The sequence below is a fragment of the Haliaeetus leucocephalus genome, unplaced genomic scaffold (assembly GCF_000737465.1).
Source record: "Haliaeetus leucocephalus isolate CR32 unplaced genomic scaffold, Haliaeetus_leucocephalus-4.0 Scaffold417, whole genome shotgun sequence".
Taxonomy (NCBI): Eukaryota; Metazoa; Chordata; class Aves; order Accipitriformes; family Accipitridae; genus Haliaeetus; species Haliaeetus leucocephalus.
The window spans coordinates 343,810-363,521 of record NW_010972853.1 but is presented as its reverse complement, the minus strand read 5'-3'; the positions used below and the strand labels follow the sequence as shown (position 1 = coordinate 363,521).

General features: G+C 38.6%; 1 protein-coding gene across 1 annotated transcript in view; it reads right to left on the bottom strand.

Moving 5' to 3' along the window:
- MAP3K9 (mitogen-activated protein kinase kinase kinase 9) overlaps positions 1–19,712 on the bottom strand; it is a 48,652-nt gene that overhangs the window by 14,048 nt on the left and 14,892 nt on the right. Inside the window, exons 2-3 of the mRNA XM_010574137.1 lie at positions 10,789–10,969; positions 3,197–3,345 (exon numbers count right to left, since the gene is read on the bottom strand). Coding sequence (XP_010572439.1) covers positions 3,197–3,345; positions 10,789–10,969 — 330 coding nt within the window. The remainder of the gene's footprint in view (positions 1–3,196; positions 3,346–10,788; positions 10,970–19,712) is intronic.

The following is a 19,712-nucleotide window of genomic DNA, read 5'->3' as shown; positions in this document are numbered from 1 at the left end:
CAATAATTTACTTAAATATTTTGCTTTAAGTTGTATGTGCTCACAGAGTGGAGATACTATGCAAGACTCTCGCCAACAGTTCTTTTATCACACTTACACTGCAGACTTAACAGCCATACTGCAGAAGGGTATCTATCAGAGTTCTTTCTAATGTCAAACTCTAATGCTAAACTGAGTCATTATGAATCTCTTCCACAGAGCTGAAAATCCCTCCTGCAAAGCAGACTGGGCATAACTTGAGTGAAAACAGGAGGTTCAAGTAAATAATGACATCAAATAGTGCATTTGGAGTTTTCTTATTTTTAAGGATTCTTTTTTATTTGAGAGAAAATTGTTTGATCAGGTTTTTTTCTTTTGCTTTTAAGAGAAACCACAGATAAACAAGCTTTTTCATTTACAATCTAATGCAATGACTTATCCAATTGCAGAGTTCTAAAAACGCAGAATTTAAGGTACGCATCTTACCACATGAGGCAATTAAACTAGCAATAGTACAAAAAGGTACTCATTTTACAGTGATTGGAATTGAACACTGAAAACAAACGTAAATAGAAAAATGGCATGAAGTAACATCTCAAGCTATGAAATCATTAAGAACATGTTTTTAAGAAGCCATTAAGTCAAAATGTGTGAATTAACACTTGAATAGAAATTCTTACTTGTTCAGTCCTCCGTCTTACTTGACCCTTATTTCTACTCTTGCAGAAAACATCACTTTCTCACTCTATATTGTCCCGTACTGGCACTTACACAGGTTCTTGTTCAACAAGCATCCTTATTCTCTTTAGTACTGCTAGACTCCCCCATGCCAAAGTTTGAGATGAACCAAACAGAAAAACTTAGCATTCAAGTATATTTCTAGGGAATACAGCTTTTGTGCATGAATGGAAGAAACTAACACATTGGTCTTTCTTGATACACTCATACTATCGTTGCTCTAAACGGCCGCTGGATTCAAGACACACATTACTGTGGCACAAGGCAAGTTACAAAAATGTTCTAAAGCTTCCTAGACCTTACAGTTGAAAAAAAAAAAATAAACATTCTTAAAAAAATGTTGGTGATGTCCTGAAAGACATTAATTCATCAGTTTTGTGGATTGAAATACACCAAGGAGCAGCTGTAATTAATTAAAAATAAGTAACTCTTCACAAAATCTGTGCAGCTGCTGAGGCTTGGTGTTGCAGGTCTTTTGATTTTAGCGTTACTGAGATTTTGCATTTGGGAGCTTTGGTTTCAAAACTGCTAGTATCAAGATGCTGGTATTTAAGCATCTGACCAGGTTCCAAGAAGCATAAGCTGGAACACATTTGTGTTTATGGATTTCAAATTGCTTCTCTTATCAAAATAGAGGACTGAGGATGTTAAAGAGTGCTCTGAAGGTCCCCTGCTGCTGACCAATTAGTAGCAACGGGTGATACAGCTGGACTGTCAGTGCCATAAACCCTGCCTCCTTACCCCAGGTTTGAAGCATGGCAAAGCAAACATGACCCAAAGTAAAACAAAATACTGCAGCCAGCCAAATGCATGAATGAGTGAACAGGGTAACTATGCAGGTGGCCCATGGCTTTTCTTTTCCCAGGCCTAGATCTGCCATTATTTGCACTAATGAGGACAGTTGTAACATACAAGTCTTTTCTGTGAAGAGGGAAAGTTCAGCTTTGTTGTCTCAGTGAAGACCACCAGGGCAGTAATTCAAAAGTAAAAGCAGCATTAGGGGAACAAGAGTTCACCCGAGACGGGAAACAGCCTATTTGAAAAACAGTTTTGGTGAAGGAGCAGAAAGTAATTGTTTTCTTGTTCTCTTCTTCCCCCTGCACATGGAGAAGCCAAGCGTTCCAAAGCCATGTGGGTGCTCACCCCTGTGCTGCTGGGTTCAAGCGCAGGCCATATGCCTCTACCTGACTTTCCCAGTAGAGGGCCTTATTTTTAACCCCAGCAGCAGATACCTCAGTTATATTTAAGAAATCCAGGGTCCTTGTTTTAGGGAGCCATGTCAAAATAAACTCCCCTGGCACAACACTGAGCTGGTAGTTCCATTAACTCTTTCAGATGCAGTTTCTTGCTTTAACTGCTTCCAAGCTACTGTACCTGCAATTCTGCTGCTGTTTACTATCCAGTAGTATATTTATTTTTTAGCACAGCAATACGTGAATTTTTCTACTTTAACTTAACTGAAGCCTGTAACCTATAGAAAAGACCAGAGAAATGCAAAAGTACTCTAAAAACAGAGTAATCCATCAGAAACATTTTCTTGCATGAATCAAGTCCCTTTCTTGGGGCTAAAAACACCACCAGAGGCCACAGAATCACAGTTCTACATTCAGACTCATTCTTTGCTCACTAAGACTATAAAACACGTTTGATTTCTCTTTACCTCAGTTTTTCTTTCTGCCAGATAGGTGTAAAAATGTTTATTACATATAAACACCTGGAAATCCTTGGGAATAGGGGCACTGAAAAAAACCCTAAAGGTACTACTGCGAGAGAGGGAAGGAAGGAGGGAGGAAGGAACAACTGAAGCTCAGGAGGTATGTAAGTAGTTGCAATAGCCAGCAGAGCAGGTCACATAGGTACACCCCAACAGCTACCTCATGGAATCATTTTTAATAACCACAGCAGCTCTGATGACAAACTCCCAAATTTCTTTCATCCATATATAGCCCACCTTGGGCATGAACTAACTGCACACACAAAGCAGAAAAATCACATCATTCTGACTGAAAATTTGGGCTGTTTTCAAATGTCAAAGCCACATTTAAGCCCTCTCCCTGAAATGTCAGTAGGATGAAGTTTCATTCCAAATCAATCTGCCACTGCCTAGCAAGATGTTCAAGCTATGAATTTCAAAACAAGTTGAAGACTTCAAACTAGATCAAAATAGGTGAAGTTTTGGTGTTGGTGAGTCTTCACTACTAGAACACAAGCAGCTAGATGATGACAGCAATAACTCCCATTTTCCTATAAAGCCAGTTGACAAATAGCGGCAGGGAAACTTCTTTCACATACTACTCTTGTCATAGAGTAACTGTCACAGCACACTAACAGCCAAGCCTAGCTCCCATAATAACTTGCACCATTGAATAAAGCCACTTGAGAAATCTGTGCTCTTAGGAATCAAAACCAACACAAGGAAGCAATGCTCAACAGCACTCTAGAAACAGCATAAACCATACTCACACCACAGCTGGCTTACCTTCCATGAGTTTGGCAAAAGGCTCTGGACACGTGGAAGGGATTGGAAGGGCAAGTTTATTCATGGCAACACCATATGCTACGGCAAGACCATCAATTCCTCGGAATGGTACTTCTCCTGTTAGCAGTTCCCAAAGCAGCACGCCGTAACTACCAGGAAGAAAACAGAAACGAGAATAGGTGTTTGACTTTAACACATTCTTTGTTAAGCAACAAGAAAGTACCTGAACCTATCAGGGTGAGCCTGGTACACTGAAGAAGTTACAGTTTTCTGGACAGGCTCATCATGGCTGTCAAGCCGGTGAAGTGCCTTACTTCACCTGCTTTTTTAAAATATGACTGAAGTAAGATCCCATTTTCACCTTTTAGCCAAAGATCATTTTCCCTCTGTAAACTGGGAACAATCTGAAAAACATTAATATAAATCTTCTAACTAATTTAGTAAAGTTCAAACCAGAACCCAGTGAAACTCTCAAAAATGTGAAGGGTTGTGATTTTTAAAAATAAGTGAAAAATACATCTTTGGAATTAAGTTGGTTTTAAGATGTTCTATAAAATAATTAACTCTGAAGTTATGGCAGTAGTTCCAGGACTGTTCTCCCTCCAGGCATACAACAAACAACATATCCTCAGAATATTCTCTCTGCTTCTAGAAAACCTGAGCCAGAGACAGCTTCTTCATACTTAGTGACCTGACAGGTTTTTTTCTTCCATTGTTCTGTCTTATTCTCTTCTGAACCCATTTACCGTGCACTATGGTCTGTGGTAGTGAGCTCCACAAATTTAATCATGCATTGCCAAAAAATTCTTGTGTGTGTTTGTTTTGAGCTCGTCACTTGGTAATTTCATTTGCTTCCCTGTAGTTCTTTCAATACAAGGAAGAGTGAACATATGTTCCCTGTTAGCTCCTTCCATGCCATCCATGATTTCACAGGCTCCCACTACATCCTGCCTAAATCATCTTCTTTCCAGCCCCTCAAATCCTAATCTAGCTAAATCCTAATCTAGTTACTGTCCTGAACAGAAATCATTTCATATCTTTCATTGACCTTGACATTTTCTGCTGAAATGACCAAAATCACATAAAGTTTTAAAGATATGAGGAGAGGCACAGTATTTCCCCGTTATCTTTATTTCTTTCCTATTAAATTTTAATTTGCTACTTGCCTTTCTGACTCCTTACAAAATGAGCTAGGTTACCCACACTAACTCCAATATCTTTTTACTGAATCATAATAGTAAAATCTAGAGCCCATCATTGTACATGTGAAATTCTTCCATGGGTACTACTTTGTATTTATTACTATTTCATCTATTTTATCATTCCGTGTAGTAAAACTTTTCCTCAGGTCTCTGCAGTAGATTAATTTTTCTTATCCTGAATAATCTGGTATCAGCAACAAATGTTACCTAACCATTTATTGCTTTTTCAAATCAGTTATGATTATGTTGAACACAGAATTCCCCACCACGAAAACTGATTTATTCCTTTAGTAATTAAGAGTTGACTAAGCTATGGGAAACAGACTTGCCCTCTTTTCCCACATCAAAAAAAGCTTTTGACGAAAGATTTTGTTGAAAGTTTTTATAAATCCAAATGCGGTATAAGCAATCTTACCACTTGCCCATGTACTCAGTAACTCCTTAAAGAATTTTCATTTTTTCCACAAGATATGACTTCCTTCTACAAAAGCAGACTCTTCCCCAGACATGCTCATACTCCACCACCTCCCTACTCTTTAGTGCTCTTTCTACCATTTAGTAGAACTGAAAAATCAGACTTACTGATCCTTAGGAAGCTCTTATAAGACCTGTCATCATGCTTGCTGCCTTCCATTTTTGTGGCATTAGGGCAGCTTTAAGCAACAGATTACACAGCACAGCTATTAACTCAGCTGGCGCCCTCATATTCCTGTAGAAATCTTGGGTGTTACTGTAAATCCCAGCAATTTGTTACTGTTCATTTTATCAATCAGTTTTAACACCTCTGTGGACAGTGCTTCAGTATGAGATGTCCTCCAGACCAGCTCCCTTAAAGAGAAATTTTCAGCTTAAAAAGCCTCTCTTTGCTCCTTTCTAGCAGACACAAGTCACTTACTAAGGTTTTTCTGCTATAGCCTTATCTTTGCACTCTTACATCTTGGTTACCTCTGGGCTGTAAGTTCTCCTGCAGGGTTCTCACCTGTGCTGCATTTGAAAGCCATTTATCTGGTTTCATGCTTTTCGCAAGACTCTCCTCAAAACCCTTTTAATCTCCTTGAGTGTTTTACATTGAACTTGCCAGCACTTAAGTCCATGCCTGATTTTCCCTCATTTGAATAGAGGTTCAACTTTTTGAAGGATGTCTTCCGGTAGTCTTTTCTACATCATCTTCTTCATTCATTTAAAGTCTTTCTTATGCATTCGCTCTGAGCTTTAACCTAGTGTCCTTAAAAGATATCCACGTTGCACATTCCCCTTTTGTTTTCACACAAAATTCCTCAGTGTTGTCATTAATCTCTCTGAGATTAAACACTACTGTAATGGACTAATTTTTCTTAACTGCTCTTGCAAAGATATTGAATCTAAGCATACATATATTTTGACCACTTTTGAAGGGCTCCTAAGCACACCTGAAGACCAAATGAAAAACTGCTTGTCTGCTTAAAAGCTCCCTGAACAGCTGCTCCATGAAACAGTCGTTTCTGAAGCTAAAAGATTAATCTCTCCTTGTTTCAAAGCAACAATTGCCCTATCAATTTGGGAGTAATCAAAATTTTTATATCACAACCTGTACTCTTGCAATCTCTCCCCCACCCTGCCAAGTCTTTAACATCCATCGTAACTGCTGCCACCTTAGTTGGACAGTCTTAATACTACTTTTTCTATTCAGATATGGAATTTCAGTCACTAGAGATTCCACCTTTGCTGCTAACACAGCTAGTTTACTTTATTAAGCAAAATATTTTTTTTTCACCTATACAATCTTTCGCATTTTTCCTATGCAATTCATACTCTCAATATTATAACGATAATTATAATTATTTCTTCCCATCAAGGTTCTCAATTTCTTACTGTCTCAGGAGCCTCACTTGAAAAAAATGAACAGGAGTTTAAGGATTTCCCATTTTCTTTTTGGCCTCCTAGGATTCAGAAGACACTCAAAGAAAATGAATCCTGGACTGAATATATATTTGGTTTATCTAAATCTGATTGATCATTCATGTTAGTCTTCAGTTTGGATGTGAGTGTTGATATCAAAAGGTAGGAAAAACTACCAAAGAGTTGTGTTATTACTTTACCACTAGTGCTGGATAAAGCATGTATTACATATTTCTCTTAATTGAATGGTTAGGAAAGCACTATTGATGTCCTCAAAGCATTTCTTCTGCAGCGTAGTTTTTAAAACAAAATGGACAGATTGGTGTGTCTTCTAATGTGACACTAGAAGTATATACTGCAGGAAAGGTCACTTGGTTTCTGACAAAACTGAATGCCACCTCTTCCTCACATACTTACAGTTCATTGCTGAGAATACAGCTTCCACAGAACTAGGGAAACACTGCTTTGTGTCATTTGAACAACAATCATCTCAAGTGATTAAACAGCAAGACAGGTGCTGAACAGAGTGTTTTCCATTAACTCTCAAGCAGGGGATTGAGAATTACAAAGGAAAAAGCCAGAGACAGAAGAGATTTATACAAAAAAGGTCTAGGAAGAAAGAATCAAGGGCCTCTCCTCATTCTCCACAGGGAAGAAGAAAAACTGATCAAGTTCATTTATTTTTCCAGCACCCAGTATTAATTTTTGGACTTTAATTGCAAAATGAATCATGTGATACAGACCATGTAACCAAGTCAACTGACACTTTTATGAATAATTAACCATCTCCCAGTGATCCAGTAATCCCTTAAGCCATTTAACATCAGGTTCAATCCTCCACACTGGATTTTCAGGGAGAGGGAAGCTGGAGGTCTGCATGATTTCACATGTGATTTTGCCACTCCCTTGTTAAAGTCTGTGAACTTAGAAAAAAACAGTAATTTCTTCTCACTGTTATTGTTCAAAGACATTTGTACCATAGGTTCCTCTTATCCACCTCCCTAGGTTCAGCACTTTCCTTAACAAAGGAACTATCAGCCCAACAAGGAGACTGCAGCAACAACAGATACTAGAATATTACTTTTGTTGAGAAAGAAAACTTCATTACATTTTAATGGCTATTAACAGTCAGCATTTTGCATGTTATCGGACTGGAAGTTCCAGAGATGACATTTCCTGCTGATTTCACAGTCAGTTGTGTACATTTCTCCCACATGAGCTTCTACCAGTATTACTAGTCAACACTTATCTGCCAGGTACTGATGTCTTGCCAGTGCTTCATTACACACAGGTGACTACAGAAGCCTGCAAGCAGTCAGTTGTGGATGAAGTGCTTACCAACACTTGATTCAAATGAAATATTCTAATGACTGAAGTTCCTACATCCACCACAGAACGCCTGAAACATCCTGATCTGCTAATCAGATGGTTTCAGGTAGTTCTTGTATTCCACTCCTAAATGAAAATTAAATTCCTAATTATTTCACTGGTCTCAGAGTAGATACATCTTAAAAGCATCTAAATTGAGGAACACAGGCAACTCAGATGAAGGTTGTATGGTGGCTTTATATTAGGCACACCAATCATATTGACAATATGATTGTCTTTTAAGAAGCACAAGTCAAAAATGAAGTGTGCAGCAAACAAGAAATACATTTAAGCAGTTAAAATGATAGGGAAATTTGAATTATATGCCTACTAACATTAGCTTGCTGTACAGCACTGGATAAGCTGCAATATCTGTGCTTCAGCTTCACCCCTGTAAATCCAAAGCAAATACGCAACTCCCCTCTCAAACACATAAAGAGATTTACAGGAGCTGACATATTTAAATAAAACCGTAGCTTCTTTGTCCTCAGTGCAATATAAGCACAAGGTTTCTGCTGTATATCTAAAGCTTGCAGGTGCAGCACAGCAAAAATCATAGCAACAAATTTTCACTAGCAAGATATACTAAATACTGTTATTATCAACACGCTTTACAGTGGCCCAGACCCTGGTGATAGACACCAGCATGTGGGAGCATTCCTCAGCCTTGTAAGTTCTTTGCCAACACTCCTTTAGAGTGGGACAAAAAAAACCCCAAAAACAAAACCAAAACCAACCAAACAAAAAACCCACCACAGATCAAGTTTTTTAAATGGAGCTTAATATATGTTTTGAAAGGAATTGCATGAAGCAGTTATTTATGATGAGATAAGACTGACTCGGGAAATTTCAGTCCTGGCAAGCATCATCTACACCTGTTTGTGCAGCAAGAACACAAGCAGAACAAGATTCTTGTTAAAAGGCTAGGCAACAATTCAGCCAGCAGTATTATTCTAATAAGCTTTAAAGAAAAGGTGTTGAAATAAAAGGGTTTGTGAATGTTAGAGACAGACACAGCCAATTTTGTGGATGCCACACAGACTAACTGGAAAGTTGTCAGGCAAAAAGCTCCCTCGACTCCAGTGATTAACCAAGAGGTTGAAGTGCACAAGAGGAGGGGCAAGACTAATAGGATAAAAAAGTTCATCCTGTTAAGAATTTCAAGTTGCATCCTTGGGTGGGGACAGGATTTATTACACATGTCCATGACTGTTTTTGTAAAACCCAGTGCTTACAACCACTGACACACTAGTAGCAACCGCACTGGCAAGTATTTGTCCTCTGCATACATGCCTCAAACACCATGTTCTTTTCAGCTTTTTTAACTGTGACTCAGGGTTTTGGCCACCAGAGAGAGAAGGCTTATTAAGAAACAGGATAACAGCTCTCTTAATGGTGATGACCCTCTGTTTAAGGAAGAGCACTGAGAGGAACTTAACCTGTTTTCAAGGGAAGACTGGTAACTATAAAAGAGAAAGTGATGAAGGAATCTTAAAAATAGAAATACAGTCTTCTGAAAAACTAACAAATAATTTATTTACAATCCTTAAGTCCCAAGTGATTCACAGTCCCTAAGTCAATAACCGAACTGGTATTTTTGCCCAGGTAGAGAGGCACTTACTTGAGCTACCTTCATGAAAATCACCAACTGACCTATTCAGTCTTATCTTTTTAAAAATGAGGTCATACTGGTACAGAACATCTACTGATCTGTTCACAGTGTGCCTAGATTAGTAAATCACAGGGAAACTGTTTCCCCCTTCCCTTCTCCCTCTCCCCCAGGTTACCCTTAAAGGCCATTCCGGGCACTGTTTCAGAGAAGAGCAAATTGAGGTTTGAGCTTGACAAGCTGTGTACAAACCAGAACTGTCATCATGTGCACAGAAAAGGTGCACAGCCTTGAGGTTTTAATTTCTGCCAGACTTCACTCAGAATAAAAGCCTGGTTCTTGCTCAATTCATCTCAGATTAACTACAGAGGCTATCACATTTAATTAGAGTCAGAATTTTATCCACACCATTAGTGTGCAAAATACAAGTTCACAGATTTATCACAAGGCAATACATTATCTATTCAGCAAAACTGGACAAGGAAAATGACAATCCACACACCAAGTCTCTGCTATAACAGCCAGACAATTCTACCAGCTGGGATATTTCTTTATCTTGACAGATTTCACAGCACGCACACATTTGTGTGGGAGCATTACTGGCCAGCGACAGAATCTTACTCCTGTAAAGACAAAGTCACCCTGACATTTCAATACCTCTCTCCCCACAGGAAAAACAAAATTCCATATACTTCATCTGTTTCATATGTTCAGTACTACATCTATGTCACACAGCATCCAGAAAAGTCACAGTCCTAGAGGTACTTACTAAATTCTGGATTTACCAATTCACTTAATGGTCTTATTCATACTCAATTTCTAGAAGTCTACGGGCTGACCCTTACACTCCTGCCCACCAAAGCAGCTCCTATTCTCAAAAATCCCAGTGCATGAATGGAAAAAACAATATATACTTGCAAATTACTACTTATGGATTACATACTCAGATGGACCTAGAGAAGAGATTTATTATTTCATGTGAAAGACTAGAAGGGTGGAAATAAGATTATTATGAAACTGAAAAACATTGTATTCAGGCTGAAACTGCACAGGGAATTCGATTTGGTACAGTGTGTTTGTGTACACATAGATCAGTGACAGATTACTACCAAAACATAAAATGATCTTACTGTTGATAAAACAGTAAAAAAGTAGTAATTTTAAGTAATTTACAGATTGTTTTATGGCCTTTGATTATGTCAGCCAATAGCCAAGTAAGCACAAAAAGGTTGTTTTAGATAAAACAGAGGGAATTAGGATTATGAATCTTAGGATAATCTGAATGTAAGTTTACAGAACAACAAAAATTTAGAGGCATGCAGGAGCTGGTCCACCACTTTCTACAGTGAAAAAAAAGTTTACAATTAATACAAAGTAGTCTGAGAGTCTGACAGATGGAAAGCTGGTGGATAAAGTTTTCTTAAGACTTGGATTCTAATATTCAGATCACCATTACTCATTCTTAAACATAAAAGAGGTTTCCTGGCAGGTCTAGTTACTCTTCAGTATCCAATCACTTAATGCCAAATCAATACCTCCACACATCGCTGCCTTTGGAGAACATGGAGGAGCGGATGACCTCAGGAGCCATCCAGGCATATGTCCCAGCTGCGCTCATTTTGGTAGTTTTATGCCATTCCCTGGCCAAGCCGAAATCCGTGATCTTCAATATCTTGTTGCTCAGATCTCCATTTTCCACCTTTTCGAGTATCAGTACTGGGAAAAGGGGGGGGGGGGGGGGGAGGCAGGGAAGGAATATAAAAGGTATGCAGAGTGAAGCTAGTATTTATGCAAAAAAGATCCTCCTGGAGATCTCCCGAATTTCAAGATTCTCCCTGACTTTTAGTTATTCAAACATACCACACTCCATTACAAGTTATTTCAAGCTGATCCCTTCGCCTCACAAGTGAACAGCTGTCTAGCAAATAACTTCAAATTTAACCAAAATACCAAGCCCCAGAGAACAAACAGATAATAACATAATTATTTAATATAGTGCCTAGTGTCATTCTGTATAATAATTCTCTGCTAAGAGGAAGTGAACCACTGTAACTTCTAGAAATCCAGATAAGGGAAGACATTTCCTAATTAATCCTCTCTCAGCAAGCCAGTAATAGCATCTTTTTTCTTGAACTGCTTAGAGGACTTTTTTTTTTAAATCCAGATACACACACAGGCTGGATATACCCTTCATGTAAATGTGGTAGGAGTAGAAGCTCTAGGTACACAGATTTTTTTGTTTTTAAAGTCACAATTTAAAAAAAAAAATTGATAATCAGTAATAACATGTCCAATTCAAGACTTCATATACAGCACTATGTTATAGATTCCCTCCCCCATCATTATCAAACTGGTTTTTTAGTTAAGCTGCCAAAGTTTCTACTATGTTTCAGTGGTAAAGGAGTCTACACACAAGAACTTTCAAAAAACTTGCAGCAGAACTCAAGAATGCTTTGGTATAAGGCATATATTACTCTTTACTCAGAAAGCTGTACTGTCACACCACTGTGAAATGAGTGTGAACCAGAGGCCAGAAGTATCCACTCGGTTTTAGCAGCACCTCATTATCCTCTTTATCTTAATGTAAAGTGATCACACAAGTTGCGCCAGCAATGTAACATCAAGCAACATAATATAATAGGCCACTAAACCTCCATAACTAACACAGCCATAAGCCTTTGAAATTATTTTCAGCCACATTGTAAAGGGCCATGAAGAAAAAAATATTTGTCTTACCACTAGTCCGATGAATTCACAGCAGAAGGCATCAAGCCACCAATCCATCATTATGGAGCTACTCTGTTTTTAATGTCATTACAGACACAGGTTCTTAGAAAACAAGAGGGTTTTTTTTCCCTTTCTATGTAATGTGTGTGTGCAATGCAAAAAAAAACCAAAACAAAAAAACCCAAACAAAACAACCACCCCACAGCCAAATAATTGTGGATCATAACAAAACCTATAAAAGGCAAAAGCATTGCAAAAATTACAGTACATATAAAAATCATCTTCAGGGCCATTTTTAGCAGTTCATGAAAAGACTCAAATATCAGTCTCAAGCTAACACAGCTTTTGGGGGGGGGGGGGGGGTAGTAAAAAACATCTTACTTTCATTCTCATACTTTCCTCCAATAATCAAAATGGGACTTCCCGTGAAATAAAAGCCAAAAGGGTTACTTGAACCCTTCTGCATAATAAGTAATACAAATCTAAATGTTAAAATACTGCATTTACTTTTATTGAAGTTAAACAAACTCTCTGTTCTCTGACAATTAAAAAAAAAAATCAGCTACCCTTTCTTCAAGGCTTCAGAATTCACAAAATACTACTTCATTAAAGATTTTTGTGGGCCAACTCAAGTTGTGAATGAACTAGACTTATGGTTAAGCTCTTCGTTCTTGCTTCTTTTACAAAAATCCTTTCTAATATTACTGAATGCTCTATTTTCCCAATTGCAGGGGAAGGAGAAGTTTGAGGCCTAGAGTTGGTATTCTCTTCATTTGAGCAAAAGCACATGTATTTTGAGAGCCGCACTTCAGTGTAGAACAGAGCCACCAGAAGAAACAAAGGTACAGAAGGCTTCCTTTCTGCCTCTTCTTGTAGGAAGCTTAACTTTTTCCCTTCTTTCTAGCAGATGAAGAACTGCTAAGAGAAATTTCTAACAAGTCACTCATTGATTGCAAGAATGAAAAGCCTCCTAGAATAACTTTCTTCTTCTAGCATGTACCCACTGTGCCTAAAGAGCTGGCAGAATAATAAAATCTAATTTTAAATTTAAATGCAGTAATATATAGATACACAGTGAAGTTGTAAAGGTAAAGTACAGCTTTGAAACAAGAAAGGGTTTGGGGTTTTTTTGCCTCCTTCCATAACCACAATGTGAACAGCAGATTTACTTGTTGCTCAAGGTAGATCATATTCTGTCTGAACGAGCTCAATAGCAGGACAGACAGGCAGATATCACACTTGGGTTGTACACACTTTCCCAGCAAGAGGTTATTTAAATCTAATTACCTTGATTTGTATTAAGTTCTAACAAAATAATTAGTACCTACACAGAACTTTTGTATCCATGACCCTGTTCTTTTGTCAGATGTAGGCTAAGTAAGGTAAATTACCATGACAATAGACCACAGAGAAGGACAATGAAAGAGCTGGATTTCTTGCAAGTCCTTGATTCCTTAGTTACATCCTCCGCTCCCCTCCCATTTCCTTGTGATAACTGCTTGGGATAATAATCCTGCAACCCAAAATTGTGAAAATTAATTTTAAGAATCATGTACCTCTCCAGCATCTGTTTCAGTTCTCCTTATCTTGGTCAGTATCAACAGGCTCACTTGTAACTTCTAGGAGTCTCCCTAGCCCATCTGTCAGATTTTCAAACCAAAAACCTTGACTCTCCCTCTTACATTTGCTCAGATTCAATGATTTCAATTGTAAATAGGTGAAATATGAATTCCTTTCAGTTTCCTCCTTAAAAATCTCTTTTATGAACACAAGCCAGGTTGCTAGGACACTGCAAATTCATTTTACTCATGCTAATCAACATGGTCTCATTTGCTTGTGAGCTTTATCTACAACCAGTTATTGCCTTGTTTAACACTTTGAGTGCAAGTTCTCTTCTGCAAGTGCTATTTCTTCTGCACTCGTATTAGGTACCACAATATGAAACACAAATAAGCAACGTACTTCCTACAGTTAGAGAGTTAACATACCTTTCCATCTTTAAATAGATTTGATCACTCAGGACAGCTAACAGTGGCCAGATGATCAGTCTAACAAAAAGAATTCAGACACAAATATAGAGCACCTACACCAAAAATGCAGCTAATCTACCAAGGCAGTAAATCTTCTCATTCTGGTCTGTTGATTTAAAAGATCTGCATGAGATAAAGAGGTTTAAAAAAAGGTAGAGAATTGAATTGACAATCTTTCACATTCCCAACCTTAAAAAGAGAAATTGTTTGGCAGCAAAGATACTTGGCCTAGTTTTCAGACAACTGGGGAAGAACGAAAGCCGAATCAGCAGGAATATGCAGAATGTGTGTCAGTTTGTTAGTGGTGGATCACCGTTTTCCCATTCTAGCAGGGCCCATGCAAGAAATCTCTTCCTGTGTGCATGCACAGAGCCAGCCAAGTTGTAGACGAAGTTATGCTATGTACTACTGCTCCTAACAACTCAAAACCATCTTTTTTCCTCTGTAGCACAGGCTAAGAGCTGATCTTAAGTAGCATGGGTAGGAACCAACTGGCAGTCTGCAAAAGGGACCAGTGAAGCAAACCGGGTCTTACAAGCACATTCAGACAGCTTTGAGAATCAACTGCTACAGCAAAACAACATAGCAAATCACCAATACCATGCTCTTTGCATACTGCAAGTACAAAGCAAAGCATGGTGGCGTAAACTAGCATTAAAAATTGTTAGCAACTTTAGGTGAAGGGTGTCATGCACATGTGTGCTTACAGGGGTAATAATCCAGAATTTTCATATATTCCTGAAAGACTTGGAACTTGTCCTCCAGAAAATCAGCATTGATATTAAGAAATTAATTACAGCTCATTAATTTTGTCCAGCAAGACAGCTCTTCTATATCTTAAGTTGTCCCAGCTGAGACAAGAAAGGCATATGATCCAAATAGGCATTGTTTTCTCCTAGCAAGACTTTCCCTTGATCAGGCAGACATCCAGATACAGATTTAGATGTGTAATTTCAACTACTAAGAATTTATTAAGAACTTTATTACCACGAGGACTCTCAAGAATCATTACCGGTAATGATTCGACCCCACTTTAATTTCTGAGGGCCAGGCAGACTGTAAGTGCTGAAAGACAACAGTCAGTCAAGACAGATTAGGTCTGATCTTGGAGAGATACAAAGGTAGAAATTAAACACTGGGCCTCCTCTTACCTAGGTTATGATGAAGACCAGTCTTTTTTCTTTGGAATGAAAATGTCTATTGATGTTCCACCATATTCTTTGAGAACATCTTTGATGCCTTACAAGAACCATCAAGGATATTTTCATGCCAGACTCTTGCGAGAGTTTCCTTAAGTACAGAGAAAGAAGTAGGCACCATATAAACAAAGGGGTGGGTTAAGGTAGCCAAAGGCAATAAGCCAACACTTACTGGTTTGATGATGAGACAGACTAACTATAGCAGAACAGTATAAGGCAGAATTCAAAGATCATTTGACAAGACTCAGTCTGGTGCAGTCCTTAGTCATACTGTCCGACATTACAGCAAGTAAACAAACAACTGTGTATTGCTAGAGATGAGAAAACTTGTCATTATTATATTTTCAGGACTTCTTAACACAGGTTTCCATCTATGTGATGCTTTAGCTTCTGCTCAGGACAAAACAAGTTGCAGTAACAAAGAGGAAAGGCAGCACTGCATGGCTTGGTTCCATCACTAACTTTACTGCATTTGCAGTTGTCTCTGAGTTCAGAGCTATAGGTGGCAATTGGTAGCATACTCTCTGAAGATTTAGGATACCCTATGTTTGGGACTTTGATACTTCATGGACAATTACCATCACGCTCAACACTACTAACTGCTGCACCCAGGGCTGTAAGACCACACCAGCTACTAAACAGCCTTTCTTAATAGCGTCCTTTAATTTGTCTTTGTTGCCATGAGTGAACTTGACAATTAAGATCCATATTATCAGAGAATCATCCTTAGTCAAGTCCTGGCATTTACCTCTTCAGAGTTACAGTAACGTGGAAGAGTATAATTTCCACAAGAAGTCCAGTTGCTTAAGATATGGTTTGATTTAGCTGTTTTGACTATTGAAGCAATAGTTAAGAGGCCAGAGCCAAAGCAGACCAATAAAGTTTACAAAGAGTATCTTCAGTACATTCTGCAGATCACTGAATGCTGGCCATTAACCAGATCTTTCACCAGGTCTAATACTCTTCAGTTAGTAGGCAACACCAGATGCTGAAACAGAAGTGTCATTAGAGGCTTTCCTGATACAACTGGAGTTTCTCATTCCAGCCTCAATCTGTACAAAGAGTAATGGGGAGTTAACTCAGCCAATGCTGGCACCATTTAATGATGGTTTCTTAGTAAGGGGCAGGGGCAGAGAACTGATGATGTACCCAAGATCCTCTTATCCTTGTCTGTGATTCAAGCTAGCAGCTTTTCTAGCAGAGTTGGAAATGATGGAAATCAACTTCCTGAGGTCAAGTGAAGCCAGCATACCTTCTCCATTTTAAGTACCATTCTGTATGTGTATTAATAGCTAACAGGCTTTTGACAGAATCCAACGTTGCTCTTGCTGAAATTAATCAAGTCTTTAGAAGTACACAGATACCAGTGATTACAGATCCCAAAGAGAACGATACTCAGTTTCATGAGTCACAGTTGTATATCAGTGACATCAGGAAGAATGCAAGATTTTGAGAGCCAGGGCCAACTCAGATGCTTCTGTTGTTTAAACAAAGATTTGTACTGAAAATAGACCTCACAAAAACAGACCCACTGAAGTATGACTGACACAATGGTATCTGACACAGTCAGCTCGTTCTCCTACTCCACCCCATTCCACATTATTATGCTTTACTAGAAAGACAAAAACATCTGCCTTAGTATTCAAAGCAATACAAAAAGCAACTTGATTAAGATTTCTAAGATACCATCATATCCTTTAGCCTTCATGTAGTTGCTGCTACTGGATCTTCAGTTCTGTCTTGTCATCACAAGTCATTATGGAGATGCCTGCTCTGTGGGGCACTAGATAGTGCAGGATTATTTAATAGAAGGACAGAGCTAAGGCCACTGTTGGTCTAATAAGACGTTTAAGGACAGTTCCAAAGGTGGAGCTTCATCTTAGAACATTGAACTTTCACTCGCAACTCATGAACTTGCACTAGCATGTTTAGGATTGGGAGTATATGTATGTAGGACTATTTTATGTCCTTTCAGAAAGAGAAATCACTGTGGTGAAAACACTGAAACCTGCAGCTTTAAATTCTGTAACTGCGGGCATCCTGTACTAGTACCCCAAACCACTGGTTAGTTCTAAGCAGGCAAAACAGGATCAAATGAATTCTGAAGGAATACAGACTGGAGCTAAAAAAACCTGACAGATTAAACGCTAGTCAAGTTTTAACTCTGCCATAAACTATAAGATAAAACTACAGAAGGGCTGCCCTGGAGGCAAGTGATAAACATTTCTACAGAAATGAAATTCTGTCTTGCATGCATGAAATAGATGCACAACTACAACAGCCTCACATGTTCAAAAGGTGAATTTTTTCCACTTCCCCCTCCTGCCGTGCTCATGGATCATTACAATGAAAGCTGGCTTGGATGAAACAAACTTGCAGCACCTCAGAAGGCTGTCTTCCTAGGCTCCAAACATAGTCAGAAAACACAAAGCCTCTCCAGAAAGAGATTCCAAGCATTGCTCTGAATTACACTCTACAGGAGCCTCTCTTGACTAGGGGCACATCTGCACTAAGTGCCCAAACTCAAACCACGTGAAGCTCTGCAGTCTGGTATAAGTAAGCAATTTCAATTGGAGAAGTTCCCCAACATACCAGATGTTAGAGAGCCATCTGGTGAAAACCAATTTACTCATAGTTGCAAGATTATCTCAGTGTTATGAACTTCTTTTAAATTAAGTTTTCAGAAATACGTTGTTCTATTAGTAGGACAGCTAATGCAAGTCAAAGTGGTACTACTGTTAAATCAGTCTTAAATAAGTAAAACTGTCCCTTGGCTCAAAGGCAGCTAGAGGTCATAATTCATTGCACCACTCACCTTAATGATCACTGAATCAATTGAAAAGTCAATGGTGAACATATTTGTTGAACACACAAAGCCTTATTGCAGAGGACCTTGTTTCCAGATATTAAACAGCTGTATTTTCATTACTCTTACATCTACCAGAAAGACATAAGATCAGATGCACAAATACACCATGACAAGATAAAGATTGGGGTATAAAGCTGTATATCCTTTGATCTACTTGTACCTACATTTTAATAAACCCTAAGAGGGCTGGGTAAATCTCATCTAATATGTCTGCATCACTCCTGCTTCTCAGCCAGTAAGTTTAAAACTGCTGAGCAAACTTTGTTTTGGGAATAGTCTCAACTTTTATTATTGTGTTCCAACACAAACAACTGCATTGTTGATATATTTTTCATTCTGCTTAACCCAACTTATTTCTATTACAACATGTTTTTCCCTCTTTCCAATTATGCTAGAAGCACTAATTGGTCTGGAACTCTTTCCTTCTGCCAGAATATACACATTTCTATCCCTTTCCTTTAATTTTCTTCTTCTCAAACCCATCTACCCTTCTTCAAAACACACTCCTCTACCCTACATAAACAGATAAACCATCGGCACTGAATCTTTCAATCCGGTCAGTAAAACAAACATGATAAAGTTTTACTTGGGTTTTAAGTTGGTCACTCATAAAAACTCAGCAATACACCTCCTATTTTTAATCCAGCACCATACTACTACTAGTATGCATGAAAAGATAGTTTAAAGAGGTAGATTACTTTCACAGAAGGAAAGTTTTCACAAGGGAAATTAAGAAAATTTTTTTTGGCAACAAAATGAACAGCTGCTGTTTTAATTCTCTGTTCTGCTCGTACTATACTAGCAGAGCCAAAAAACATGTTATAACCTCCTCTCACAAACAGACTTCCCCTGGAAGGCAGTTAACACTGTCAGATTTTTTGCTTGTTTCTTTTGGGATGGTTATTCTAGTTTTCAGCTACACTTTTGGACAGTTAGGACAGCATTCTTAATCTCTAATGGGCCAAAGTAGTGGAAAAGAGCAAGCAGGGAAAAAGAAACACTTTAACCCATGCTGATCCAGTTGCTAGTAATGTCAAAGAACTGGCAGGAAGCAGCTCCTCATTTCACCTCGCTGCCAAAATTAAGTGACAAAGCAGCAAAATACAGTCATATAATTGCCTTTTTCTGCTTTCTCAGCCTAGAGAAAGGATTAGGCTTATCTGCATAGCATAGCGCTGAAAAGAATACTCCATTGCTTTGCTTGTGCTAAAAGCTGACTCATCACTTCAGAAGCAGAACAACATTCAGGGAGGAACTACTACAGTGTGATCATCCACAAGAAAAATAGCCCATTTTTATATATGAAAGTAGAGAAAAGGGGCTGCTGTCCACTGCACAAAATAGTATGAACAGCCAGGCATACCAAAATTTTCTGGCTGTACTGGCTTCAGCTTCTTCAACTACTCTGCTGTTGTATTCCCAATTTATTTAGCACTGTCATGGTTTAAGCCCAGCTGGCAACCAAGCACCATGAGGCTGCTCACTCAGTCCTCCACCCCGGTGGGATGGGGAGGAGAAAATATAACAAAAAGCTCACAGGTCAAGACAAGGACAGGGAGGGATCACTCACCAGTTATGGTCATGGGCAAAAAGCAGGCTCAACTTGGGGGGGGGGGGGGGGGGGGAACGACACT